The 27,953-nt window shown below is 46.8% G+C and overlaps 1 protein-coding gene across 5 annotated transcripts in view; it reads left to right on the top strand.

Annotated features, from left to right (window-relative positions):
- Positions 1-27,953, top strand: part of PDE4A (phosphodiesterase 4A) — a 397,337-nt gene that overhangs the window by 292,561 nt on the left and 76,823 nt on the right. Inside the window, exon 1 of one of the 5 annotated variants that reach the window (XM_083718848.1) lies at positions 16,157-16,439. The exons of the other annotated variants lie outside the window; for them this stretch is intronic. Coding sequence (XP_083574974.1) covers positions 16,303-16,439 — 137 coding nt within the window. The 5' untranslated portion in view covers positions 16,157-16,302. Of the gene's footprint in view, positions 1-16,156; positions 16,440-27,953 lie in introns of those variants that run through there. 5 annotated transcript variants of the gene reach the window in all.

The raw sequence follows: 27,953 nt of genomic DNA, 5'->3' as shown, positions 1-27,953 counted from the left end.
GGAGCCCCTTACGAGGTTCCTTCAATGTTTTGGAGGTAGCTCCTGGCGCCCGCCGGGTCCCGAGACCACAGGCTTCTGCCGCCTGTGGTTTTTCAAAGTGGGTCTCCGCTTCGCCGCAGCGGACGACCCTTTCTCAGCGGAGCTTCCCTCTCCCGGTTAGAAGAGGGCAGCCATTGCCATTCGCGCCGCCTCCGGAAGTCCTTCCCAGGCATATTTTTCAAGTAAAACAACACCAACCCTGAATTTAAAACAATGCAAGTTTAAAAACCCACCCCCGTTAAAACAAAAATCTTACCATAAGGGGCCTGGCCCCACACCCTCATTCCACCCTTTAAATGCTTCCCCCAAAGGGACGATGACCTCCAAGGCCAGCTGGCTTTATAGCGCTTCCCCAGCTGGATCAGTGAGGGTGAGGCAGAGTCCATAAATGCAGGTGTGCATGTTTATCGCTAGGATTTTTTTGGGGGGTGCTGGTGGATTTTTTAAGACATATCTTTCTAAAATGCACTGAGGTGCAACTCATTATGTCCCGTGTTTTGCCTTGTGCTTTATCCACAATTTAGTCCCCACTATGGAGCTTTGGCATACTGCTTCTGGTACATTTAGCTTTGGAAAACTTTAGTTTGGAAGAAGCAGCACTTTGAAGTACTGTACGCTCGTATATCTTTTGCCTTGCTGTCACCTTCAGGGAAAAAAGTTTTGCAGACTTTAGAAACAATGCACAAAGCAAGTTAAACCTGTTTGCTAAAGGCGAAAAGATGTGCAGCTTGTGTACACACCATAAACAGTGACTACTCTTTTTAAACTGCCTTCACTCCTTGGAGTGGGGTGGGGGTGGGGGGGGGAGTTTCCTTCCGTTTCAGAAGGTCAGATGTTTGCCTGTGCTATGAGAGGAGGAAGGAACTAAGTTTTTTATTCCTGCTTACGCAGGCTTAAGGGTACTCTTACTGATTTTAAAGATCAGGTAAGAAAACGAGAAGGTCCCTATCCCCACACTGGTTCTAGTAGTTTGCAGATAAAAACAAAGTCACCTTTGTGCAGTTGTGCTATCCCTGCGCTTCTATAAGCCATACTTTGCTATTCAAAATAAATCTTATGCTGCAGCATGTAAAAATGGTAGGCTTTCATGTGTGCCCAGACAGAGATTTAACTTCTAGATACCCCAAGGAAGAGTCTGAAGCCTGGCAAGTCTGATTCGGATGTCTGCATACTAATGCTTTTTCTCAAAAGCCACATTCTCCTCACAAGGGAAAAACAGAGAGCAGGGTGCTAACTTTAATAAAATATTGGGGAGGGGACCCCAAGGGACCCCTTGGCCCTTAGGAGTTGGCTCCTATGACAGAGAGCAGGGCAGGGGAACAGGGACCATTGGGACTGATTCTGCCACACAGCTGCTGTTTTGGAGATATTGGGACTATCTGGGAGTCACTTCAAAGGCCTTTGGCAGTCTGTGGATTTAAACAGAAGCAATTCTCATGCAACACACCCAGGCAGAAAATGGGAAGCTTGGTGGTGTAGAGGTTGCATTTACAATTCAGCGGTATACAAATTTATAGTAAGACTATAGTCTACATTTTTCAACCAAATGTGTAAGTGTGAGACAGTGGCCTAAGATAGAACAGCCTTTGGAAAAACCTATTTGTTCTTCCCCTGGTAAAAAGGTAAAGGGACCCCTGACTGTTAGGTCCAGTCGCAAATGACTCTGGGGTTGCAGCGCTCATCTCGCTTTACTGGCCAAGGGAGCCGGTGTACAGCTTCCGGGTCATGTGACCAGCATGACTAAGCCGCTTCTGGCAAACCAGAGCAGCACACGGAAACACCTTCCTGCCGGAGTGGTACCTATTTATCTACTTGCACTTTGATGTGCTTTCGAACTGCTAGGTGGGCAGCAGCTGGGACTGAGCAATGGGAGCTCACCCCGTCACGGGGATTCAAACCGCCGACCTTCTGATCGGCAAACCCTAGGCTCTTGTAGTTTAGACCACAGCGCCACCTACGTCTCTTCTTCCCCTGGTAAAGAGCCAGCCATTCCCAGTCTCTGGCCTGTGCTGGCTACTGTGTCATCTATATGGACTGGCAAGGGGTTTGCTTGGGCTGCAGCCCTGTCCTCTTTGTGCAGACCCCTGTTATTGGGTACACTGGAGCAGCACTTTCTCTGATGCCCCTGAATTCCTCAGCAGTCCTGTTAGGACACATGCGCCAATGTGGAAGGGCAGCTTCCATGCCTCCTCGTCCTCCTACCACGGAGGGGAAGCAGCCCCCGGCCTGTGGCAGGCGCAGGAGGAGCCACTGGCACCGCTGGCAAGGGAAACCGAGCTACCACGTGACACCCGGATGTGACGTCATGGCATCATGACATCACACACGACCTCAGCCCCCCAATCTCCTACCCAAGTCAGCAAGCCTGATAGGAGCTCAGTGAGTTGCTAGTAGTGATTTGTTTTTAAGCAGGGCTGTGAAAGCGTTTCAAGCACATTCTGTCCCTGCTCAGAGAATTGTGGGCACCAGAGCTGGTTAAGGGTTGCTGGGAGCTGTAACTCTGTGAGGGGTAAACTACAATGCCCAGGTTTTTTGAGGCCACTCTCCCGGGGCTCTCCAAAAGACTGCCAACCTGAGTGTGTCCGCGCACCTGCTCTGTAAATTCCCCTGATGAAGACAGCTGAAGTGTGTTGAAGGTTGGCCATTAAACAATCATTGTGTTTTACTGGCCTTTCCTATTGTGTATTTCCTTTCAGCAGTCAAAATACCTACCTTTTCACCAGTACAATGCAGTGGTTAGAGTGCTAGCCTGGGACCTGAAAGACCAGGATTCTACATCAGCAATAAAGCTCACTGGGTGCCACTGGGTCAGTCACAGTTTTCCATGCTAACAGGGTTAGGTTGATGATACAATTATGTATGACCTCCTCGCAGGAAAGGAGGGATAAAAATGCAGACACTCCAAGTGTCCCTATTTCCCATGGACGGTCCTGGATTTACTGAAGCTGTGTCCCGGTTTCTGATTTGATCCCAGAAAGTTCCGCTTTTCCTTAGGACGTCTGTATTTTCATTGGAGAAATGTTGGAGGGTATGGAGTTTTGTGACCCCCCAAGCCAAGGGGATAAGTAACTATACAACCTTTAAAAGACATCTGAAGGCAGCCCTGTACAAGGAAGGTTTTTTAATGTTGTGTTATGTTTTTATGTATGTTGGAAGCTGCCCAGAGGGACTGGGGCAACTCAGTCAGTAGGGCAGCGTATAAATATTATTATTATTATTATTATTATTATTATTGAATAGGACGTCCGTATTTTCATTGGAGAAATGTTGGAGGGTATGGAAATATAACAATACATACATGTACAGTACACATATACAGTGGTACCTCGGGTTACATAAGCTTCAGGTTACATACACTTCAGGTTACAGACTCTGCTAACCCGGAAATAATACCTCAGGTTAAGAACTTTGCTTCAGGATGAGAACAGAAATCGTGCGGTGGCAGCAGCAGCAGGAGGCCCCATTAGCTAAAGTGGTACTTCAGGTTAAGAACAGTTTCAGGTTAAGAACGGACCTCCGGAACAAATTAAGTACTTAACCCGAGGTACCACTGTATAAACAAAATCCTGTATCCCCTTTACTTGTAGTAAGCCCCATTTAACAAAACGGAACTTACTTTGGAATAGACATCTATGGAAATCTGCTGTTGTATTAGTTTGTACTGGTATCAAACACTCTAAGCCTTTTTGTCCCGTAAACAGCCTTTTAAAAAAAACCTCCTAAAATTGACAACAGTAGTAGTGTACTCAACTTAAGTCACAACATAAATAGTCCTCTTAAAGTGATTTCTAATATTAGCTTCTCCATCTAAAATGAGGAATATTTTTTGATCAGTAAGTAGTTGTCAAATTTTTTTAATACAGGTTTCTGTAAATTGTTTTCCTTCTTTTGCAGCCTGATCCTATGCATGTTTACTCAGAAGTAAGTCCCACTGAGTTCAATAGGGCCTACTCCCAAGTAAGTATGTATAGGATTGTAGCATTAATCTTAGAAAGTTGGCTTTTATTTTATTTTTATTTTGCTGGCCATAGGTGCAAACTCGGCACATGCACACGCACAGTGGGAACCCTTAACAACACCCAGTTTGTTACTAAAAACCCATCACCACCAAGAAGCAGTGCAAATCCGGAAGGAATTTCTCCTTAACAAGCCAAGCGAAATACTAAAGGGGAGCTGCACAAGGGCTCAGGTGTTCTGCTATCTGCAGAGAACCACTCTTAAAGTTGGAGGCTCAGTTCCTTATGCGGTGCTTGCAGTCTGGGCTAGCTCCAAGTTTCAGGTGACCCCCCCCCCCGCCATTACAAAGCACCCCTTGGTAAGCCCCCGGCCACAACTTTCTCCTGACCTAAGGAGCAAGCATTAGTTCTCTGCAGGAACCTGCCTGAGAGTTTGCCTGTTTGCAGTTCTGTTCCTTGCGTTGTGTTTCCAATTCTATTCCCCCACATCTCTTTGCCAATACCTCATACATGCTTCCTCGTTGGTTTGTCCCTTTGGCATTTCTAACTGGAGACTGTTAATTACATTAAGAAAAGAAAAGAAACCCGCGAATTTGCACAAACAACAAGAGCATCATCGCGTCCGGTTTGGCTCACAATCTGTGGCTGTGAAAATAGTGGCTCAGGCTAAAGAAACTGTATAGGTCTGGAATCCTGTTGGTCCCTTGAATTCCTTCCCTGCACTCTCTGCCGTCTGCAGCGCTGGTGCTGAAGCGCAGGAGCAAGTGGGCTGAGAAGCTTCCTCCCTTGGCTAGCAGCCATAGTGGAAAATACTGCACTGGCAGAATCCCAGCCTCAAAACCCCTGTTGCCTTACATGGGCAGATTTTGCTTTTAAAAAACAGATCTACGGCTGCAATCTTTGCTGCAGAATTTACTTGAGGAGTGGCAGCAGGCACGATGGATTATTTCCCCCTTGCAGACTGGGAAGATGGAGGTGCAGGGGGTCTGGGGGGCAAGATGGAAGAAACATCTAGCTCCAATTTTCCTAGGACTTACCGTATTTTTCTGTCTATAAGACGCCCCCGTGTATAAGCTGCCCCCTAATTTTTGACATTATTTTTAGGTGGGGAAACCTAGTCTTATACACAGAAAAATACGGTATTTGCAAGAGGGTTGGTTGTCTTTTGACCTTTCCTGGTAGCCTGAGAACAGTGTCTTTCCTCGACCATGGGGTACTGAAGCCAAGAGCATTCCCATTATTCCGATGGTGACAGAAAGACGTCAAACTGGAATCCGTTAGGGCGTTCCAAAAGTGCCTGTGGATATTGCATGTGCATCCTCCTGACACTGTGTCCTTGTTAGGCAACAGCTCCTGCTTGGGCACCCAAAGGTTCGGCAGATGCAATAATAGTTTTCTGTGGACTTCTGAAATATTAAGGTCAAATGTCTACCTACAGCACACCTGATGTGCAAATCTCTACAGTGATTCATACAATGGCAATCAATTTCTCTTGATGCCCACTAGGTGGCAATGTCCCCCTTTTTCCTAGCTACAATATTTTGTGGGATGACAGGAATGGGCCAAACTGCAGCGGAAAAGCTACTTTGCAGAGAGCACACTTTAGAGTGAAGAAAATCCAGGAAATGTGCCCTGCCAGCACTTCCTCCACTCGAAATCTCCCATTCCAATAATATATATTTTTATTCAAATTTTATTGTTCTTCTGTTACAGAGTCATTTACAAAATGCATTGTTGTCTTTAAACAAAATGCTAGGTATTAAAAAGGTAAAGCTAAAGGGACCCCTGATCATTATGTCCAGTAGTGGCCGACTCTCGGGTTGCGGCGCTCATCTCGCTTTATTGGCCGAGGGAGCCGGCGTACAGCTCCCGGGTCATGTGGCCAGCATGACTAAGTCGCTTCTGGCGAATCAGAGCAGCACACGCCTGGACCTAATGGTCAGGGGTCCCTTTACATTTTTTTTAGTCTTATGTAAGTATTCAGCAAACCAGGATATTGGTCCTCAATAAATCACATGTGGGGATGAAATCTGTAGGCCATGAGTAGGCAAACTAAGGCCCGGAATCCAGCTGGATCCAGCCCAATCACCTTCTAAATCCAGCCCGCAGATGGTCTGGGAATCAGGGTGTTTTTACATGAGTAGAATGCGTACTTTTATTTAAAATGCATCTCTGGGTTATTTGTGGGGCATAGGAATTCATTCATTATTTTTTCCCCAAAATATAGTCTGGCCCCCCCACAAGGTCTGAGGGACAGTGGACTGGCCCCCTGCTGAAAAAGTTTGCTGACCCCTGCTGTAGGCCAATATTTTATTTTATTTATATCTCACCCTCCCTCCCAACAGTGGCAAATATATCTGTGATAAAAGAATAGGGGTTTTTTGTGTGTTTTTTTAAAAAATAGAAATGTATTTAAAACATTTAAAAAAAACAAGTGAAAAGATTTTAAAACAATAAACACCGTAAAACATGAAACAGATTTTTACATAGGTGCATCATGGGCACATTTGGTTTCTTCTGTGATAAGCGGATTGTTTCCCATGTAATCCCTATTCAGGCATTCAGATCCTACACTATTCAACACTGCAGGGGTGAGCATGCTAGCCCCACCTGCTTCGTTTATCACGGGTCTCATTGCCCCCCCCCCACGAGTTAGAGGGCTGAATGTCTACTTCCCTGCTCATGAGGACTCCCCGTGCAATTTGGAGCCCTGATCTTCCAGGGTTTGGGGAGCCTCAATGAGCAGAGAAGACTCTACACTTCAGAAGTCCTCCTCCCCAACAAGTGGAAGGTAGTGAAACCCTCAATCTCCTCCTCCTTGGCTTGAGTCTTGAGTGCTTGGAGAGAGGTGTCAACTTGTCTGCAAGTTGCAAAGGATTCACCCTTGGCCAGGTCTCATTTGCATGTGTGAACTGAGACTGCCATTTAAATCACATTTCTGGGGGGTGATTGATCGTGGTGACCAGCAGTCTTTCTGGGAAGTTTGCCCACTGCTACAGATCTCATTCAGGAACCCCAGTAAGCTTCCAACTTCTCCAGGATTCTCAGGAACACAGTTTAACATGGCTTTTCAGTCCTGGAATAATAATGCACATTAGCAAGAGCTGTCCACAAGAGGGCATTGCAATATAATTTGTTGAACTACATGTGAAGTCCCATATTGCGGAGTTGGGCAAAAGGTAGATTGGAACCTACTATTAGATTACTGGGTGATTTGTAACAGGTCATCGAGGGATTGTGACTGCCACTCGCTGGATAATGGCAACAGGAAAAGGGCCCGCAAAAAAAATATTAATTCTGTAAGGATCCCGAATCAGCTGTAACTGGCAGGTTGACTAGTATTTATATATGCAGTTTGTTCCGCTGTGTGACTCATGGTGTGTGGCAGGTGTTTGTCTCCACCTCTCAGCCACCGTTTCAGATCTGGCTCCACTTGGTGGGTCTTGGGGTTCCAGTAAAAATGAAACCCAAAGCAGATCCCACAAGCATGTAGCTTGCAGCTGCTTGATGTTTTTCTTTTTAACTTGTAGATTTGGGCTGTGGATGCTTAAATTAGCTTCCTGAATGATAGCTGTTAAGGGGACATTTGATTTAGACTGTCATCCCTGATGGGCGATTATTTTCTTGCACCCTGATACAGAGCCTAGGGCTTCTAAGAACATCTAAAACACCAGATTAAAAACTGAATTAAAGCCATAAACTAAAGATTCTAAAATGCATTACAGTAATGAAAAGAATCAGCAATATATGATGAATTTGGGGTTTCATGATGTGAGAGGCTTAGATTTGTGTCTGTGACGGTTTCCATCTCAAACCACCTGATAAACTGAGGTGGTAACGGTGAGAGTTTTCTTTCTGTCCTGTCCTCCAGCCCATGACGATGGTTTGAAAAGAGGGCCAAGCATGGAAACCACCTGCTTCCAGATCCATCCCAAAGTTTCCCCACCAAGCCAGGGAACCTCTCCCTCTTGCGTGTTTTGGGGAAAAGGGCAGCAGGGAGAGGCAAGGAGTGTGTGTGTGTGTGTGTTCTCTAGATTTAGCCCAGAGACCTGGGCCATAGCTGTCAACGTTTCCCTTTTTTAAAGGGAAATTCCCTTATTCCGAATAGGATTCCTCGCAAGAAAAGGGAAAAGTTGACAGCTATGGCCTGGGCATCCTGGAGGGGATGCTAACCAGGCTCAGAGTAAAAGCACAAACAGTCGTCAGAGCAAGAATGGTGCAACTTCACTCTCTCACACACACACCCTCAGCAGCCCACCCATGTTCCAGTCAACTGGGATGAACTTTCTGTCTGTGGGAAAGGATCTTATGCCCCTTCCCACAACTGTGCAGCTGAATTCGGACAGTTAAGAGGCTGAAGGAAATGCTTTGCAAATGTAGGGGCTTCCATTGGAAGCTGTGGCACTCATTGGCTCTGCAAGTTCAATTCAGGTTCTGCCCTGCACAAATAATGACCCAGCTTCAGCTCTTCTTAAGGCAGCTTTGTACAGAGTCGCAGCAGCCACAACCCAGGGCAACCAAGCCAGGTGGGCGGGGTATAAATTATTATTATTATTATTATTATTATTATTAAAGAGGCCCACAAAAGTTACTCTGGCCTGCAGAAATGCTTCCTAGCCTGCTGGGGGCTGGCAGAGGAGGGAGGGAGAGTTATGTACCTCTTCGTAGCAGCCCACTGCATTTCTGTGTTTAATACAGCCCATTACACTAACACAGCCCTAAACTGATTTTTGAATTCTGAATTTATTGTTATTCGCGTTTTATTTTATGCTGTATTTTATGCTGTTTTTTGTTGCATCAATTAAGTGTTTTAAATTTGTTATTAGCCACCCTGAGCCTGGTTTTCTGAACCCAGAAGGGCGGGGTATAAATAAAATTATTATTATTATTATTAGTAGTAGTAGTAGTAGTAGTAGTATGCTGTGTACAGGTGAGGGGTGAAGCACTCTGTCCTGCCTTTTCCACCAGTATGCTTACTTGTTTTGCAGCTACCAGGCTAGTGTGTAAATGCAAGAGTGGGCCAGGATAACTTGGGGACCTGTGCCATGTCTGGCTGAAAAAATGGCTTTCTTGGACGCTCAGCTTTTATCTCGAACACAGAGCACATTTCTGATGGCTGTAGAGCAACGTTTGAAAACATTGCCAGCACGTTTCCCGCTAGGTGCTGCTATATTGGTGGGTTTGGTGTTACTGGGCCATGTGTGGCTTTGGACTATGCCTGCTTCCCACTGCTTTTCCCAAACATTTTCGGTGGAGGGTTCCCTGGCTATGGAATATTCTACCTAGTGAAACTCACCTGGAATTGGCATTTTGTTGTCTTTTCAGCATCAAGTTAAGACTTTCCTGATCTCCTGGGCGTTTTGAGTTCTGGTTTTCAGTCTCTGCATATGGTTGATGGTTTTCATTTAGCATATGCATGGCTATTTTAGTTCTGTGTTGTATTTTATACAAAACTGTAATATGGTTTTGTTCTGTTTTCATTCTTTTTCATCTTTGCATAATGCCTAGAGAATTCATTTCATGGGGCATTTCTTATATGCAGTAAATAAATAGATGCAGTACCCATTAGGTGTAATAAAGAGCCTTTGGGGCAGGAGGAAGAAAAGGGTTTGCTTGTGCTATTCCAAAAATACAGGAGTGTCCTTATTTCCAGCTGTGAAAATTTTTCTATAACACGACAGAATTGTTTATGTGTGCGCAGGCAAAATATGAACAGCACTCAGCTCAACTGCTCCTCTCCAGAACTATCCAATAATTTGTGTATATTCCAATCCTTGAGGATAATCCAGCATAACTGGAAATCCGTTGAAATTTGCATGATTTTCTGTGTAAAATCTTTCTGAAGCACCCTTGGGACTTCGTTTCGTTCTTCAGTAATTTATTTTTAAGAAACGTAATGACCCGCCCTTTGACCTTGTTGTTGAATTTCTTTCCTGCCATATCCCCAGGGGCTCAACATGGATTGCTAAAGTGCTTTCTCACAATTTATCCTTATACCAGACCATTTGAGGCCCAGAGACAGAGACTTTCCCAGTAATCTGAATATCAGATTCACATATTACCTTTTTAAAAAGTTTTATCCTAATCCCCCCCCCTCCCCAGTGTACCTCTGAAAACACAGGGTAGAATTAAAGGAAGCACTAGACAAGGTGTGCTAGGTACGAGGTCTGCATGCACAATGGGACTTTCGGCGCCCCCTCCCCTCAAACCTGTTGTGGGGGTTTCCTCAACCCTCTAGAGGAGATTTACACACCCCTCTACATTTCTGTCATAATCTTGCAGACTGTATACAGTATTACACTGTCCCTGAGATGAAAGAGCTTCTTTTTAGAAGCCTGCTGGGAGACACTCTGGAAATGGGCAAGAGTATACACTGCTTTTACAGCACAGTATATGAGACACAGTATATGATAAGGGACGTGGGTGGCGCTGTTGGTTAAACCACAGAGCCTAGGACTTGCCAATCAGAAGGTCGGTGGTTCAAATCCCCGCGACGGGGTGAGCTCCTGTTGCTCGGTCCCTGCTCCTGCCAACCTAGCAGTTCGAAAGCACGTCAAAGTGCAAGTAGATAAATAGGTACCGCTCCGGCGGGAAGGTAAATGGCGTTTCCGTGCGCTGCTCTGGTTCACCAAAAGCGGCTTAGTCATGCTGGCCACATGACCAGGGAGCTGTACACCGGCTCCCTCGGCCAGTAAAGCGAGATGAGCGCCGCAACCCCAGAGTCGTTCACGAGTGGACCTAATGGTCAGGGGTCCCTTTACCTTTACTATATGATATGCTGTGACCTAGCCCCATTTTGCCCTGGGTGTTGTTGTTGTTGTTCTTAAAACTTGTATACCGCCCTTCATCTGAAGATCCCCGAGTTGTTCACAACAGAAAAATACAAAATGAGGACACAAAGTACATGATAAAACGAACCAATAACCCTCCTCCCACAAGCACATTTAAGTAGCCATAGACTGTGATGAAAACGTCAAAACCTGAAGCGAGTCGTTTGTCTGATATAGCTTATCTCTGATATAGCTTATCTATGATGCCAGCATTTCCCACAGATACTTGTAGTGTGTCTTTAAACCTAGGTCATCCAAGGCCAAACACCACATCAACACCACATCACTCGCAATGCTGATCCAGGAAAAAAGGATTCCTTCTCCTTCTGAGCAGTTGGTTGAGCAATTCTAGAGAAATTACAGTCCTCGCTTATCTGTCTTGTTAAAGACCCTGGTAAACAGAGGGATTTGAAGTGTTTTGGGAAAGGAACTTGGTGTTTTCCCTCTACGCCTCCTTTTTTTTCTCTGTCTCCGGGGCTACGGGCTGTGGGATGTGGAGAATAATTTATAACAGCACAGGAAGCCTGGGTGGGGGCGGGATAAGGAGACCGAGGGGATGGGTTCTGTTTGCTTTTAAAGCAAAAACTATGATGCACAATGAAAGGAAGTGACTCGCCAAGGCTCACAGAGTGACTCAGTGGCAAAGCCAGGAAATTGGCACAGGAGGGAGGCTCCAAGCTCCCTCCTTTTTCACTTTTGTTCTCACAACCAGGAAATAACCCAACCACCCTTATTACTTGATTTTGAGATCCAATCAATAAACTTAGAAACCCACAGGTGCTCATTATATGTCCACCGTGAACACATTCTGGGATGGTTTTTTCCCTACCCTCACCCTCAGATCTCCCGTTTTTCAAGATAAGTTGGACAAACTACCTTAGACCTCAAATTTTATTTCCTTTTATGCCAAGTTTCAGTGAGGGGCAGTGAAAAACCTAGAGTTGCCGGATTTCAAAAAGTAAAAGCTAGGACACCCCAAAAGTTGTTGAGATATTTTTTTTAGACAAACCCCAAAGTTGAGCTTTATTTTTACAAAAACACCAAAAAAACAACCCCATATCAATTCCGCCTTTGAAATCCCAGGAAAATCCAGGCATATGGCAGACCTAGGTAAACCAGGAGTGCCTCTCAGCATACGCAGAGCGCCTTCATCTCTCAGTTACTGCAGCCCAAAAGCACAGAGCAGGAGTGGGTTGAAAGACAAGGCTTCGAGACTCCTTGTGCATAACGTACAAACTTAAGCCACAGGAGGCTAATCAATCGCACGCTCTTGTCAGCGACTTCCGAGAACTGCCAAACCAAGCCTAAGGCACTTCCTGCTGATGGAGAAGCATAACTCGCAGGTGCCAATTCAGCCCAGGAAAGCTAGGGAGTGAACACAAACCACAACGAGAGAACCAGCCTGCCTCCCGGCCTGCTTGCCTCTCTCTGACAGGGGCTGTCTTGGGTGGCTCGGCACCACCACCAGAAGCCAAACAGCAGAGCAGGAAGGCCAGGCTCTCAGGCTGCCTGTTCTCTAATAATAATAATACTAATAATAATAATAATAATTTTTATTTATACCCCGCCCTCCCCAGCCAAGGCCGGGCTCAAGCAATAATAAAAACAAGTTGAATGATTACAACTTAAAAACAAAATTAAAATACAACATTAAAAAATTGAAACATTAAAATATTAAAATGTAGCCTCATCGCAGGAGGAGAAGGAAAGGAGAGACACTCATAGTAGCAGCTGAAACATAGCAGTGCCATGACATGAGACTGGCTTTCCACGTGGATCAGACAGGTTGCACGGCAAGTGCTGCATCCCACAGGCGGTCAGTCCCCCCCCCCCCATGCCTCTGGGAAGCAGGATATAAAGGCTGTCACTCACTATTGTTTGCTTCTGGCGTCTGGTATTCAGAGATGCTCCCCCTGCCCATGGCTAACAGCAGTTTTTTTTGCTTTTTCTCTTTGGTTTCCTCAAAAAATCAAGAGCTATCCTTAGTGGACTCTCTTGGGGTCATAACATCTATGTTCCAGCAATATATGAAGAAGCTTTTTGCTTTTATACTCATGTGTGTGCTGAGAGTCTGGTGTATGTTTCCTAATGGAGTTCTATGTATAGTAGGCATGCAAAGGACATTCGTATTTTTAACTGCCTCACATGGGAAAGCCCTTAGCCTTCTCTGCCTTTAGTAAATAAATGGGTGGAGCATCCACGAAAACCCAAACTGGAGAATCTGGATTTGGGCACCAAGTTAATTCTTTCCTTTTCTCTTTTTTTCATTGCCACAACCACTTTCTTCATATTCTCTCCTTATTTGCTTCTTTATCTTTCGTGGCTTTTCTGAAGTGGTAGAAAGAATTAAATGTAGAAATCAGAGGGAATACTTACAGATATGCCATGACCCCTGGTTTTTTTTCTTGGTTTTTATATGTATGGGTAATGGCCATATGCTTATTTGAAAGGTCATTTTAGCTTGCTGGCTAAGAAGCAGCATGACAACATTGTTCCGAACATAGGAAATGGAACATAAGCAGCTCACATTTTAAGAGTCGGAGCATCTCAATCTATTATTTTTGTTTTATTTTGACTAACTGGTTTATTTCTTCCATTGCAAGATGGGGGTAGAACATTTTCTACTGTTCTGATAACTGTATTTTAATATATATATTTTTTGAAAAAAATGATAATTTTATGTGAGTTGCCCACAGAACATAGGTTATTTGGAGGCAGTATACCTTTGAATGCCAGGTGCTGGGGACGAACAAGAGGGGTTGGCCAGTGCCTTCAAACACTCACTCCTTGCCAGAGCACAGAGACCTGGCTACTGCTGCAAACAGATTGTGGGACTAGATACACCTTGCTCTCAGTGAGACAAGAACATTTACTACATGCTTATTCCCCACTGTGCCCACAGACATTGTAGGGTAAATACTGCCTTAGGGTGTCTTCTTCTTTAGCGATCACTCGTAGCCGAGTAAGATTGTCTTCCATGAACACAGTTTTAACAGTGAGTCTGTAAGTGACTGTGGAGGCCAATTCTGGATCCACATGTCCTTACACAGTGGGAACATAGGTTTCCAGGTGGGAGTTGATCACGGTGTGGATTTGCCAAACATGCCTTCCTCCCTTTGCCAAGTGTTTTTCTCCCTTTCATCCTGTGTTTGAGTGTCTTCAAAGCCCATGACACCTTTGGTATAGGCTGTTATCCAATTGGAGCGCTCGCAGGCCACTGTTTCCCAGTTGTCAGTGTTTATATTACTTTTTTTTTTTAATATATTTGCCTTGAGAGAGTCTTTGAACGTCATTTTGTTGACCACCAGCATTATGATTTCCATTTTTAAGTTCAGAATAGAGTAGTTGCTTTAGAAGACGATAATCAGGCATCCGCACATGACCAGTCCAATGAAGTTGATGTTGAAGAATCATTGCTTCTTCCACTACAGTGGCATTAGTTTCCCTGTCTTCCCAAGTGATGTGTAAATTTTTTTGGAGAGACCGTTGATCTTTTGAGGAGTTGAGATGGCGTTTATAAGCGGTCCATGTTTCACAAGCATACAGCGGTGTATGACAGCTGATGACATTTAATGGAGAACAATGGTATGAATGCTCACCATCAGTAAAATGTTTGAGTGTTTGAACTGTGGGCTCATCCAGACTTCTTTTCACATCGTGCTTTTCAGGCACAAGTCTGCACTTTAAAGCTCCCTGTCTGAGCTTTTTAAAAAAATCTGACCTGGTCCTTTTCCCTTGGGAAAACCCACATTTTACCATTGAATTGGAGCAAACAGCAATGCATGGAAAACCCAACTGCTGTTTGCACAAATTCACCGGTAAAATGCGGGCTTTCCCAGGAAAAATGCCGGGACCAAAACAAATAACAAAACTGCTCGTAGACAGGGCTTTAAAGCCTGGACTTTGCGCCTTGAAACACAGCACAAAAGGAATACTGGATGAGCCTTCCTGGTTGACAGTAGGTGTTCCAGTGGACCAATCCAGTGTGCTCTGGGATTTTGATTTTTATTCTTAACTACAGCAAACATAGCCAAGCCAAACTGATGGGTCAGCAGCTCCCAACCCTGGCTTGTAGAAGGCCTGGTAGGGGAGGTCCTTGGGCTGGGTGCAACATGCCTGGATAGCTCAGTTGGCTAGAGAGTGGTGCTGATAATGCCAAGGTTGCAGGTTTGATCCCTGCATGGGGCAGCCGCATATTCCTGCATTGCAGGGGGTTGGACTAGATGATCCCTGATCTAGTAGGCTGTAGGGGTACCAAAGGTGATTTGTGTCTTGCAGCAAGCGGATGATAAGAGACAACACTGTGCGAAAGCTTTTTGATTCCAGCTCAGGGAGTAGGATTATGGAAAGCTGTTTGTGATTGCTCAGAGGAAGGAGCACTCTGGACATGCTCAGTAACACTTACATTCTTTCACATGCCCCAGAGCTCAGCTCAGTACTGAGAAGAAACAAAAAAAATTCCTTCCAGTAGCACCTTAAAGACCAACTAAGTTAGTTCTTGGTATGAGTGTATCTGAAGAAGTGTGCATGCACACGAAAGCTCATACCAAGAACTAACTTAGTTGGTCTTTAAGGTGCTACTGGAAGGAATTTTTTTTGTTTTGACTATGGCAGACCAACACGGCTACCTATCTGTAACCAGTACTGAGAAGGAAATTCTGGGGTGGAGGTCACGACAATCCGAGTCCTGACCTCAGCAGTTGGATCTGCTCGGGGAGGTGACCAGCTAGGAGCGCAGGGCAGCGAGGTCTACAATCCCTGGGGGCCACTCATAGGAGAATAAGCACCATTGGACAACTTTCCAAGAAGGAGGGAACGCAGGAGGGAAGCTGCCTTGCAACAGGTCAGCCAGTGGTTCCCTCCAGCTGACCATTGCCATGCGTAATGCGTGCGTCCTGTCCGGCCGTGGCTCCCCCGGGGTTCAGCCCGGAGCCGTTCCTCGTCGTCCGCAGCTGGAGGCAGCGATGCTTCCGAATACCCGTTGCTGGAAGCCACCGGGGGCCTCTGGTGCGGAGGGCCTGCTCGCGGGGTCCCCACCCTGGGCTCCCGGTTGGCCACGGGTGCTGGTTTGACCGGCTGGTTCTCGGGGGGCGGGCGGGGTCTACCTGGAAATGCCGGAGACTGAATCCGGGGGCTTTTGCGCGCGGAACCCCGGGGCGAGGGCCCTTCCCCTCCCAGGATCCGCGCAGAGCCTGGCGCCGGCGAGGAGAGTGGCGTCCGCGGGACTGCCCTGGTTGCGCGTGGCGCGGGCGCCGGCTCGCTCTCCGCCCCGCGCCGCCCTTGGAGAATCCGGCGCCGGGGTTTGCAGTCGCCAGCTCCGCCCCGCCCCGCCCCTCCGGAGCCGCTCCGCTTTGTGCGGATTCGCGGGAAGATCCGGAGCGCCGCGGGCCGCCCCGGCACACTCCGGGCCACTCGGGAGCGACTTCGAGGGCGCTTTTCCTCCTCGCTGCGCGCTTCCCCCCCACCCGGGATCTTTCATGCCGGCCCCGGCCTTCGCGGCGCCTCGCTTCCTCGCGCTGCCGCCGGGTCGCCTGCGCGCCGCCGAAGCGGACATGCATTTCTCCTTCAGCGAAGAGGACATTAAGCGGCACCGGCTGCTGCCCAAGTCGGTGAGGTGGGTGCCTTGCTCGGGCTCGGCTCGGCGGGGGCTTGGCCCCGAGCGCGGGGAGGGGGCGACTAAAGTTTTCCCCGCGAGTGGCGCTCACTCCAGAGACTTGCTCCGGCTCCCGAGCGATGGCAAGCCCGGGATCCTCTAGTCGGGGACAGGGGACATTTCCTGGCCCTCCCTCGGGGTGGGGATCCTAGAAGTGTCCAAGAGTTGGGACCGCTTAGCGTGGAGTGGCAACCTCCCCATGGCACACCCGTGGGATCGTGTGCCGTTTCTTGGCACCTCTGCAGCAAAGGGAAAGTTTCCTGGAGGGGTGTGACTCGCCTCCTGTGTGGCGTTGCTGTGGACGGCGGAGGCGCATCTTTTGGGCTGGCACCCATGAACATTCCCAAGGGCAGTCGCAACCCCGCAGGCTCTGCAGCGTTGGCCCGAGGGTACCTGTCAGCTTCTCTGACGCTCTGGACAATATCGCCTCTCCGGATGACGCTCTTGCATTGTTTGTGTGATTCAGGAGTTGCACTCCTTGCCCTGGGTACCTTATCTGTGGGTTGACTGTATTGTTCGTGGCACATTATTTCCAATGATGTGGATAGCCGTGCTGGAAACGCAGTGTGATGAAGTGTGGAGCAAAGTGTATGAAATAAAAGGAGTATCTTTTTTGGCCAAGTCAGAGGCATGGGCATAGCCGGGGGGGGGGAGCTGCCCCCACATCAACTAAAACAATAGAAATGCTTAACTAACTGACCAATCACATCGGTTCTGGCCCCCCCCCCATGAAAGTCCTGCCCCCCCAAAGAAAAATCCTGGCTATGCCCATGGTCAGAGGGGTTACATGCGTTGTCGTGCCCTCTGTTTTGGAGCTCCCATCCCATGCAGATCTTGCTGCTACCCGCATGCTTTGGAATTGAAGCCCTTTTGGGATCTGTACCAAGTGTCTCCCTGCAAGAGCTTCAATCAGTTTCCATGTGCCCATCAGAAGGAAGGGATTTGGGGACGGACACATCTGTCTGCGCTCGTGTCTGCTTCTGGTTTTGATCTTTCTCTGAGAGGTGCCACCCTTTTCCTGCACGCATGCTAGGCAGGAAATCTCCAGGCCAAGTGCAAAGGCGAAGGTTTGTCTGGCAGTGGCTGACATAAGGCAGATTCAAGTCACATCTGCCACAGGCCAGTGGGCAGCAGCCCTGCTTACACCCTCCCCTCTCCAGCCACCCAGACGCTGCACGACCCCTCCCTGTCTCTCTTTGAGGCTTTTGGGAATGTGTGTACAAAGAGCCTTGTTTTTCCTTCGGGTCTCCTTTTCAGACAGCGCTGCTGCCTTGCGTAAAAGTTAGTTTGGGACTCCAGATAGTGCGTCACCATTGGCATTAAGTGTCTGGTGCAACTTTTGCATCGGGTGGCTGCATGATACAGAACATCATGATAAAACAGCCCTTGTTTCAGGGGTCATGTGAGGGCAAAGGAAGGGATCAGAATTATTGTAGCTGCGTCTGCAGCTCTGCGGAACAGGCTGAAAGTTAAACGGCCAGGAAGGCGGTGGCAGCAGCAGCAGGTTCCAATTGTGGTCCAGCGGATGAAAGAGCAGGATTCAAACCCCACCACAACCTTGGGCACCCTGGGTGGCCTTAGTCAAGTCGTCATCTCCTAGCCTCAGTTCCCCATCTGCAAAAGGGAAATTCCGGGGGCTTTCCTCATAGGGCTCACTAGGATCCTATTTTCTTATCCTGATGCTTAACTGAGGCTCGCGTCTTTTATTCTTCCTCTTTGCAACTGTCTTCATGGGCCAATAGATATCCAAAGATCCTCAGGGGTGCCCCTGGAATGCAGGGAGAGTCACCCTACAGGAGAACCTGCCAGTTACTTCTGTCTTCTTTCTTTGAGAAGTGCGGTTAGTGGCTCTTTCAGCAAGATAATTATATCCTGGGAGGGGGACACCTTTGACGTTTTGATACCCGAAGTGGATGCCTAGCTTGCCTCTATGATTGGCTGTCCTGGCTTGCTGACTATTAGAGACCCCTATTAGACTGCTTTGGGCTCTCTCAGTGCCTGCCTAGCGTGGTATCTGATGATGGGGTCTCTGTAGGCTTCATTATTGCTGCTGTGCTGCTGCTGCTGCTGCTACCACCACAACAACACAGACTGCTATTAGAGTCATGGGAGAAGCTTGGGGAATCAAACCCCCAACCTCACCAAGTCCCAATCTTCTTCTTCTTCTTCTTCTTCTTCTTCTTCTTCTTCTTAATTTTATTATTATTTGGTGCACTTTCAATTTGTATATTAGAAATATGTTCCAATGGAAAGTGTTCTGCGGCATCTGACAGGCTAATCAGTATATTGTGGGTATGTTAAAGAACTCACTTTGTTTGATGCAGCAGTAACAAGGAGATTCTCAGCAAGCAGGTGTACCTTGCAAGTATCTGGTGGTGGTCAGTTTCTACTTTTCAGGTAGAGATAGGGAGCGCAGGGCTTGATGATGACGAACTTTTCAAGGCAGCAAGAGAAAAGTAATACCATAGGTCAGGGGTGTCCAAACTTTTTTTTTAAAGAGGGCCAGATTTGATATGAAGTGAACATGCATGAGGGCTGACCAAAGTTGTTGAGCTTTTTTTAGGATTGAAGATTGAAGTTGTTGAAATCAACCACCACAGGGGCCGATTAAATTGACCAGCGGGCTTTGAACATACCTGCCATAGATCCTTTAAAAGGTGCTGCAATAGGTGTGCATCACATAAAAGTCTGAGGGATATTAAATCTTGCTCTTGAGCACAATCTGCTGGCAAGTTTGCATGTACAAGGCCCATTGAAGTGAATGCGAGCTGAGCCAGAGCACATAGAATGCATCAATAAGCCCATTGATGCATCTAATGCACAATAACTTCCTGGGAGACCATGCCTGTTGTCTTTTGGAAAGAACAGTATTGTGTTGGTCACTGACACAATTTGTGTAGAGGCTGACTAATCGCTAGAACTTTGTCTTGAGAGATATTCTGGGTGCTCCCATTGTAACCAAGACTGTCTTTCTTTCCAGCAAAGAATTGCCTGTAACCTCCATGCTGTTAAACGCGTGCCCCCCAAAAGGCTTGGCTTTCTTTTTGCATTGCGAAGTGTATAATTGCCCCCCAGTTCTCAGATTCAGATTCTGTAGGTAACAAGTCCTATTGCAGTCCTGTGTGGGACTGGAGTCTCCCCAAGACTGCGCTGCATAGGGAGCTCTAATGAAATTGGGTCTCCTCTGAAGAAACTTTCTGAAATATGCCTCTGAATCTGGATCAAGTTGCTGGAGTCTCTTGTCCCTTTCCTTAACTGGCAGCTTTTCTTGGCAGCCACATAACCAGTGTGGAGGGGAGCTGTCATTACTACATTGCATGCTCACTCTTGCCAGGACAGAAATGTCAAATGAGAAACCGGAGAAGAGTGGCTATATTTAAGCTCTGGGGAAGCGACCTGGTTTGGTACTGCTGCATCCCAATCCTCAGGGCTTCTCAGTTTCTCCAGCGGCTGGGTCAGGATCATGCTCTGCTGGCGTTAGTTCCTCCATGTTCTGCTCTGAGCAGATTGAGAGAGACCTTGCCTAGGATTACTGTTAGGTTGGAGCGTGTGTGAAAGGCTTGTTTGATGCCTTGCTGCAGATGTGGGGAAAGGCTTTTGGGTTGCTGCCCCCACTGACTCCTGCCTGACCTCTGGTGTAGGCGAGAGTGTGGGTCTCGACATCCAAGCCAGCTGAGATGGAGCCAAGATCCCACTTGGATTGTGCCCAAGAGTACTTATGACGCACTCAGTTGTGGCTGCTCAGTTGCCTGTGGTATCCCATTAACAGGCAGGCCTGTAGCTAGAAATCTGGTGATGGTCGGGCCTCAGGGTACATTGCAAGTGGTGTGGTTTGGACAGACATCGTAAGTCAGTGCAAAACCTAAGAACCATTAGAGTTAGTATAAGGATTAGCAGTAACTTTTAAGGGAGTTGCAAGTACAGTGGTACCTCGGGTTAAGTACTTAATTTGTTCCGGAGGTCCGTTCTTAACCTGAAACTGTTCTTAACCTGAAGCACCACTTTAGCTAATAGGGCCTTTTGCTGCCGCTGGAGCACGATTTCTGTTCTCATCCTGAAGCAAAGTTCTTAACCTGAGGTACTATTTCTGGGTTAGCGGAGTCTGTAACCTGAAGCGTATGTAACCTGAGGTACCACTGTAGTTGAGAGAGGCATCACCTCTTGTAGTCAACATGCACCAACCTCTTTGGTCCCACTGTTGTCTCTGATCAAGTAGTAAGCCTGTTTACTGCGTCAAAAGTCAGATAAGAAGAAGTAGAAGAGTTTGGATTTGATATCCCACTTTATCACTCCCCTTCAGGAGTCTCAAAGCAGCTAACATTCTCCTTTCCCTTCCTCGCTCACAACAAACACTCTGTGAGGTGAGTGGGGCTGAGAGACTTCAGAGAAGTGTGACTAGCCCAAGGTCACCCAGCAGCTGCACGTGGAGGAGTAGAGACGCGAACCTGGTTCACCAGATTACGAGTCTACCACTCTTAACCACTACACCACACTGATAAGTATTCTTGCCATGAGCAGCAATGCATCTTTCAAACCAGCCTCGGCTATGTTGAAACAGCTACAATCTCCATCCTTAAGTTATTAAATTGAGCAGACAGAACACTGGAAAGTGGGAGGCAACTCACTGAGCAGTTGAGAATTCTACTTATAGGATGTCATTTCCTTTTGTCTCCCTAAGCAACAAGGTTAGAGACTTTTACTTTTGCATTGGGGCTGATAGGAGGTGGACTCCAGCAATATCTGGAGTGCTACAGGTTGCCCATCCCTGAATTAGACAACAGAGCAGTGAAGGCGTAATTCACCTTTGCATGATAGGCTAGTTTTTACACATGCTCTCAACACCCTCCTCGCTGTCCTCCAGCTAGACAAGCAAACGGCATTATTGGAGTTCAATGACATATTCAGCCAGGCAAAAGTACTCAAGAAGAATGCGAAACAGGGCAGGTGAGAGGTGTGCCCTGGGTAGAGTCACAAAGGACAGAGGGTCCGGCGGGTGGGCGGGTATTCAGCTTCCAGGCCAGAGTTTTCCCCACACTAGCCTAGCTGTAATGGGTCTACTAGACCCCCAGTTGAAGACAAGTAGTTTAACTCAGAATAAGACAGTTGGCAGTGGGGAGGTATGCAGCTTGCCCTCCACATTGCAGCTTAAAATCTGAAGCATCTTGACTTCTCCATTCTTAATGATGAGGTAGGGATCTCTAATCTGGTGGCCAGTGCTGCAGCTGACTCATAGCAAGCTAGCTGTGGAAGTTAGACCTTGTAAGGGCTCCTCTAGACTTCCTTTTAAAGCTCTGTGTCCTAGCAGTTGTGGGTTATTTTTTTTTGGGGGGGGGGGGTACCCTGGCACTTTCACCAGGAAAATCCACATGTTACTGTTAAATTGGAGCAAACAGCAATCTGCAGAAAACCCAATTGCAATTTGTTCCAATTCAGCAGTAAAATGCATGTTTTCTAGGGGGAAGTGCCGGGACAACACACACACATACACCCTGCCCCAGTGGCGTAGCGTGGGTTGTCAGCACCCGGGGCAAGGCAAGTAATTTGCACCCCTTAACCCGTGGATTTGCGCCCCCTAACCCCCAGATGTTGCACCCGGTGCGGCCGGCCCCCCTGCACCCCCCACATTACGCCACTGCCCTGCCCTCTGACGTGGAGCTCCCGACCTGTGCTTTGAAACACAGCACAAAAGGAAGTTTGGATTAGCCCTAAGACACTTGTCTTGCATACACCAATGGTCTGTTTGGGGTCAAAGGGAGATGAATGTAGGGCCCTTTGACCGAGGAATCTCATTTCTTTCTTCTTTCAGCTCCACTTAGGGTTTTTCTTTCAGCCTGTCTTCTTTCAACAGACAGGATTGCTTCAAGCTTACTGATCAAACACAAAGGCTGAAAAGGAGCCAATATTCTATCTCTCTTTGGGTGGTTTTGCTCCAGCATTAGTTCCTTGTTATGTGTGAACTTTCCCCCTTTCTACATTGCAGTGACTTGGTTGCACTAGAGTCCTTTATTTGAGTTCCAACAGACCCGTCTCCTGACCTGTTTGCCACACAGCTTCAATGGAGATTTGTCCTTTTGCTGCTGCTTCTTTGGTGATCACTGTAGCCGAGTAAGATTGTCTTCCATGAACATGGTCTTAGCATTGAGTCCGTAAGTGACTGTGGAGGCCAGTTCTGGATCCACATGTCCTTCTACAGTGGGGATATTAGTGTCCAGGCGGGAGTTGATTACGGTCAGGGTTTGCCAAGCGTGCCTTCCTCTTAACACATTTCTCCCTTTCATCCTGAGTTTGGGCTTCTTCAAAGTCCATGACACCTTTGGTCAAGACTGTTCTCCACTTGGAGCACTCTCAGCCTCATCTCCAGTCTTGCAAGGTCTCTTAAAACAGGACGTTTGTTCTTCCCTTTAATTAACCCCAGGGGTGTTAATCTGTCTTAAACAGGAAGCTGGGCAGAAATCTGCCCAGGAGTATGATTGCAGTCCATTTGGGAGTAGCTTTCTAGCCATCCCTTGGTGAGAGATTGTTTAGTTGCAAAGGATGTCCAGCACATGCATTGCATAGTGCTCATTATCTGGCATTTGAGCAACTGACAGGGCCATATGTAACAATAAGTGTGCAGTTTTGTCCATGTTCCTGGATATATGGGCTTCTGTTCAGCCAAGTATGTGTTCCACAAATCCAGCACCTGTTGACCCATCTCATGCATTGGCACGTATTCTTGACACAAGCATTATTCTAGTCTTAAATGCACTCTCATTCACACTGACAGCAAGAAACATATTATTCTACCCAAGCCTTCAAAGGCCAGAATGTTGCCTTTGCTTTGTCTGTATACATTTACCTGACTTTTTCACCTGCCTTAATTGATGGTTTACTGTTGGGGATGTTATCTAAGGGACGCGGGTGGCATTGTGGGTTAAACCACTGAGCCTCTTGGGCTTGCCGATCAGAAGGTTGGCGGTTCGAATCCATGCGATGGGGTGAGCGCCCGTTGCTCGGTCCCTGCTCCTGCCAATCTAGCAGTTCAAAAGCACGTCAAAGTGCAAGTAGATAAATAGGTACCACTCCAGCGGGAAGGTAAACGGCATTTACGTGCGTTGCTCTGGTTCGCCAGAAGTGGCTTAGTCATGCCGGCCACATGACCCGGAAGCTGTACGCCGGCTCCCTCGGCCAGTAAAGCGAGATGAGCGCCGCAACCCCAGAGTCGGCCACGACTGGACCTAATGGTCAGGGGTCCCTTTACCTTTATGTTCTCTACAGGGTAACTTTCTTTCTCAGTTGCAGTGGCTTCGATGCTAGGGAGTTGTTCATAATGGAAGCTGTTATTGTTCTTTATGATTTTCATAGGAGAGCTGCCTGCTGAACTATCAGCTCTCATTAGCACATTCTGAATCTCTGGACTGAGTGAGAAAGCAGAACCCAGTTTGCATCACAAGGGAGGTCCCATGGGAGCCAGGAGTGGCACAACAGTGGAGGGACTTGGTTCCTTGATTGCTCTCTAAGGGAGAATCAGGGCATCAGAGAACCTGTTTACTCTGCCTCCACATTCATCTACTTGTGGCTCGAGCTCCAAAGCATTCTGCAAATATTGTCACATTGAGCCGCAACAGAAAAGTCAAGGAGAGTTGCCCACATTCTCAGCGAGTAAAATGAAAGAATGCTTAGCATTGCTATCACACTTCTGCATATCCAAAATACTTTGTGTGCTCTTATATTGTCGTAAATCATAGAATCATAGAATTGTAGAGTTGGAAGAGACCCCAAGGGTCATCTAGTCCAACCCCCTGCAATGCAGGAATCTCAACTAAAGCATCCATGACAGATGGCCATCCAAACTCTGCTTTAAAACCTGCAACAAAGGATGCTTAGTTGAGATCTCTTTTCTTGTAACTTGGTCATGGATTCAGGTCCTACCCTCCGGAGCAGGAAAAAAAGAAGCTTGCTCCATCTTCTGTGCGACAGTATTTGAAGATGGCTATCATACCCCCTCTCAGTCCCCTCTTTTCCAGGCTAAACGTACCCCACTCCTTCCACAGTTCCTAATAAGGCTTGGTTTCCAGACCCTTGATCAGCTTGGTTGCCCTCCTCTGCACACATTCCAGCTTGTCAATATCTTTCTTAAATTGCAACGGCCAGAGCTGGACACAGAACTCCCAGGTGTGGTCCGACCAAGTGGTACTATTACTTCTCTTGATCTGGACTCTGGGCTCCTGTTAATGCAGTCTAGAATAACATTAGCTTTTTTCGCTGCTGCAACACACTGTTGACTCATTACAACAACCCTATAAGGTAGGCATGATGAGTAGGCTAACAAATTTATTGTTGTTTTTGTTCTTCTTCTTCTTCTTCACTATATAGCAGATGAGAGCCCTGAGGTTTGGAGTGTAGTGGGCTTGCAGAGGGATGCCTAGTGAGTTCAGGGAGAGGAGAGATTTGAAATGGAAACTTGACTGATTTGTAGCTTGGTCTCTGAACAACCGGAAGATATTAAGAATGTGTGGGTGCTCTCCCTTAGGCTTTCCAGATGATTATGAAATATACCTTCCTTCATCCCTATTCATTATGACCGTGCTGACTTGTGCTGATGGGAGTTATAGTCCAAAACATCTGAAGGGGATCAGGTTCGGGAAACTGGATTTAAGAGAGTTTGTGACACTTTGAGAATGTGTTTCCACCAGCTGTCCCCCCCTCCTTTTCTTGATCACAAGGAGGCTCCTCCAAACCCATCCTTCTTGCCTGGCCAGCTGTACCAAGGTAACGTCCAACTTGGTGCCCTAACCTTAAATGAACTCTCTGGGTAAAGACTTCTGCGCACCACAAACCTTCCAAAGGAATAACCACACCCAATACTAATTGGAAACAGAGGCAACTGCAGATTTGGCCAGCATGAGTCTCTGCTTCGCTCAGCTTAGTGTTTCCAGCATGTGCCCTCCATAATAATATATATATACACTATACTGGGGTTGCCGACAATTTTGGGGGGCCTGTGGGGAATATTTGCAAACTGAAGGAACTGTACACCACAGCCAAGCACACGCAGCAACCTATTCTGCTGGCTGCTGCATCCTAATTTTGGGAGGCAGATAGGGTCGTGTGGGTGCCCACAGATGCAACATTGCGATCCTTGCGCTACATCCTCACATGGCTACAAACTTCTTAGGGGAACATCTCACAAGCTGCCTCACGGCGGTGTTTTTATAAAGGTGCGTGCATCCCAAGCAAACCAGCCTGATGACGCCAGGATGCTGCCCTTGAGTATAATGACCGTATAAAGCCAAGTGGGAATGCTATTTAGCCGATAACACAGGCAACAACAAAAAGCCCACAGTGATCCCGAAGGGGCATGCGGGGGATTGTGTAATGCCCCTACGTTACATGTGTGGTTTTATTTAATTTTTTAAATATAATTTTCATTTATATATATTACAACAATTATTCAATCATAATTTTAATATTTCAAACTCCGACATCCCTCCCTCCCTTTCTTTACATTTCTTTTCACCTTCCTGCATACTCCAAATGATCGCAACATATTCTTTTATATATCCATTCCCATATATATCCCGTATATATTAAAAACTTCCCTAAACAGGATTGCCTTCAGATGTCTTCTAAAAGTCAGATAGTTGTTTATTTCCTTGACATCTGATGGGAGGGCGTTCCACAGGGCAGGCGCCACCACCGAGAAGGCCCTCTGCGTGGTTCCCGGTAACCTCACTTATCACAGTGAGGGAACCGCCAGAATGCCCTCAGGGCTGGACCTGTAGCCCATTAACTTCTATAGCCATTCTTTTCTCATCAGAACTTCTTCCTCCCATTTTTGGGCAAATAGCATTCTTGCAGCTGTGGTTGCAGCCCCTACATTACATGTGAAGCTTCCATCTGCAAACACCACACATTGCTAGCATAAGCTGGAGGCTGCATACATGGTAAGCTGTTTTAAAATGCTACCCTGCACATGGCCAGGGTAATATTTAAATAGTTCCTCTACCAAGTCCAGCTGTTGGCCCATATATGCCATTACAGTGGTACCTTGGTTCTCAAACTTAATCCGTTCCAGAAGTCCGTTCCTAAACCAAAGCGTTCCAAAACCAAGGTGCGCTTTCCCATAGAAAGCAATGCAAAATGGATTAATCCATTCCAGACTTTTAAAAACAAACCCTAAAACAGCAATTTCACATGAATTTTACTATCTAACGAGACCATTGATCCATAAAATGAAAGCAATAAAGAATGTACTGCAGTCACACATCAATCAATCAGGAGCTGAACTGAGTTCCACACAGTCACAAAAACAAAACAAAAAAGATGAAAAAACAAAAATGCAAAATAAATAGCAAAAACAGACAGACCTTAGCATAACACTCAAAACAGAAGTGTGGCACTCAAAACGCAAGCGTAACACTCAAAACAGAGCACGTTCAGCTTCCGAAAAACTTTTTCAAACCAGAACACTTACTTCCAGGTTTCCAGTGTTTGGGTTCCAAATTGTTTGAGTACCAAGGTGTTTGAGAACCAAGGTACCACTGTACTGTCTACAAAATGACTGTTGACAGAGCTTCAGGACCTTAAGAGGATCTTTCTTAGCCTTCCTACTTGAGATCCTGTTAAGTGGAGAAGCTGGGGGACCTTCTACTTGCAAAGCACTCTTTATACCTTAACCTGGGGTGCCTCTGGCTTCCCTTCTCCCAAGCACACATGAACATATGACACTTACCTTACATCGAGGATAACCATTGGTCCATCCAGCCCATTTACTTTGAGGGCCCGCAGATCTCTCAGGGTCTTGGGATTTCCTTCAACTCTGCTACCTGAGGTTCTGTTACCTGGAGATGCCATGAGCTGAAGCTGGGATCTTATGCATGGGCTCTGCCAATGAGCCACGGCCTCCCCTCTCACATGGACACAACTGAAGTATTTTTTATCATCAGACGTTGGGGCAAAGGAAGGTGTTTTCTTTACTGTACTGTAACTTTTTAAAAGCCCAACTCTAAAACACATCTACTTGGATGTATGCTTTATTAATCTGTGGTTTGAGTTGAAGTGGCGTAGCGTGGGTTGTCAGCACCCGGGGCAAGGCAAGTAATTTGCACCCCCTAACCCATGGATTTGCACCCCCTAACCCGTGGATTTGCACCCCCTAACCCTAACCCCCAGATGTTGCGCCCCCCCTGCACCCCCCACGCTACACCACTGTTGAGTTGCAGGTTTCAGCTTCAGTTTTATCCATGCTGGAAATAATTTCCATAGGACACAGCATGATTTACTCCAGAGTAAAAATGCATAGGATTGAACTGTTGATTTCTAACAACAAATTATTTATACCCCGCCCTCCCCGGCCAGAGCTGGGCTCAGGGCGGCTAACACCAATAAAAGCACAGTAAGAACATAATGGGGGGGGATATAAAATACAGGTTAAAATGCAATTTAAAATGCAGCCTCATTTTAATAGTAGCCAATAAATCAAGACCGTATGGG

This window comes from Podarcis gaigeae (genome assembly GCF_964106915.1).
Source record: "Podarcis gaigeae genome assembly, chromosome: 17".
NCBI classification, from domain to species: Eukaryota; Metazoa; Chordata; class Lepidosauria; order Squamata; family Lacertidae; genus Podarcis; species Podarcis gaigeae.
The sequence above is the reverse complement of the archived record's forward strand: the minus strand, read 5'-3'. Positions and strand labels throughout refer to the sequence as shown.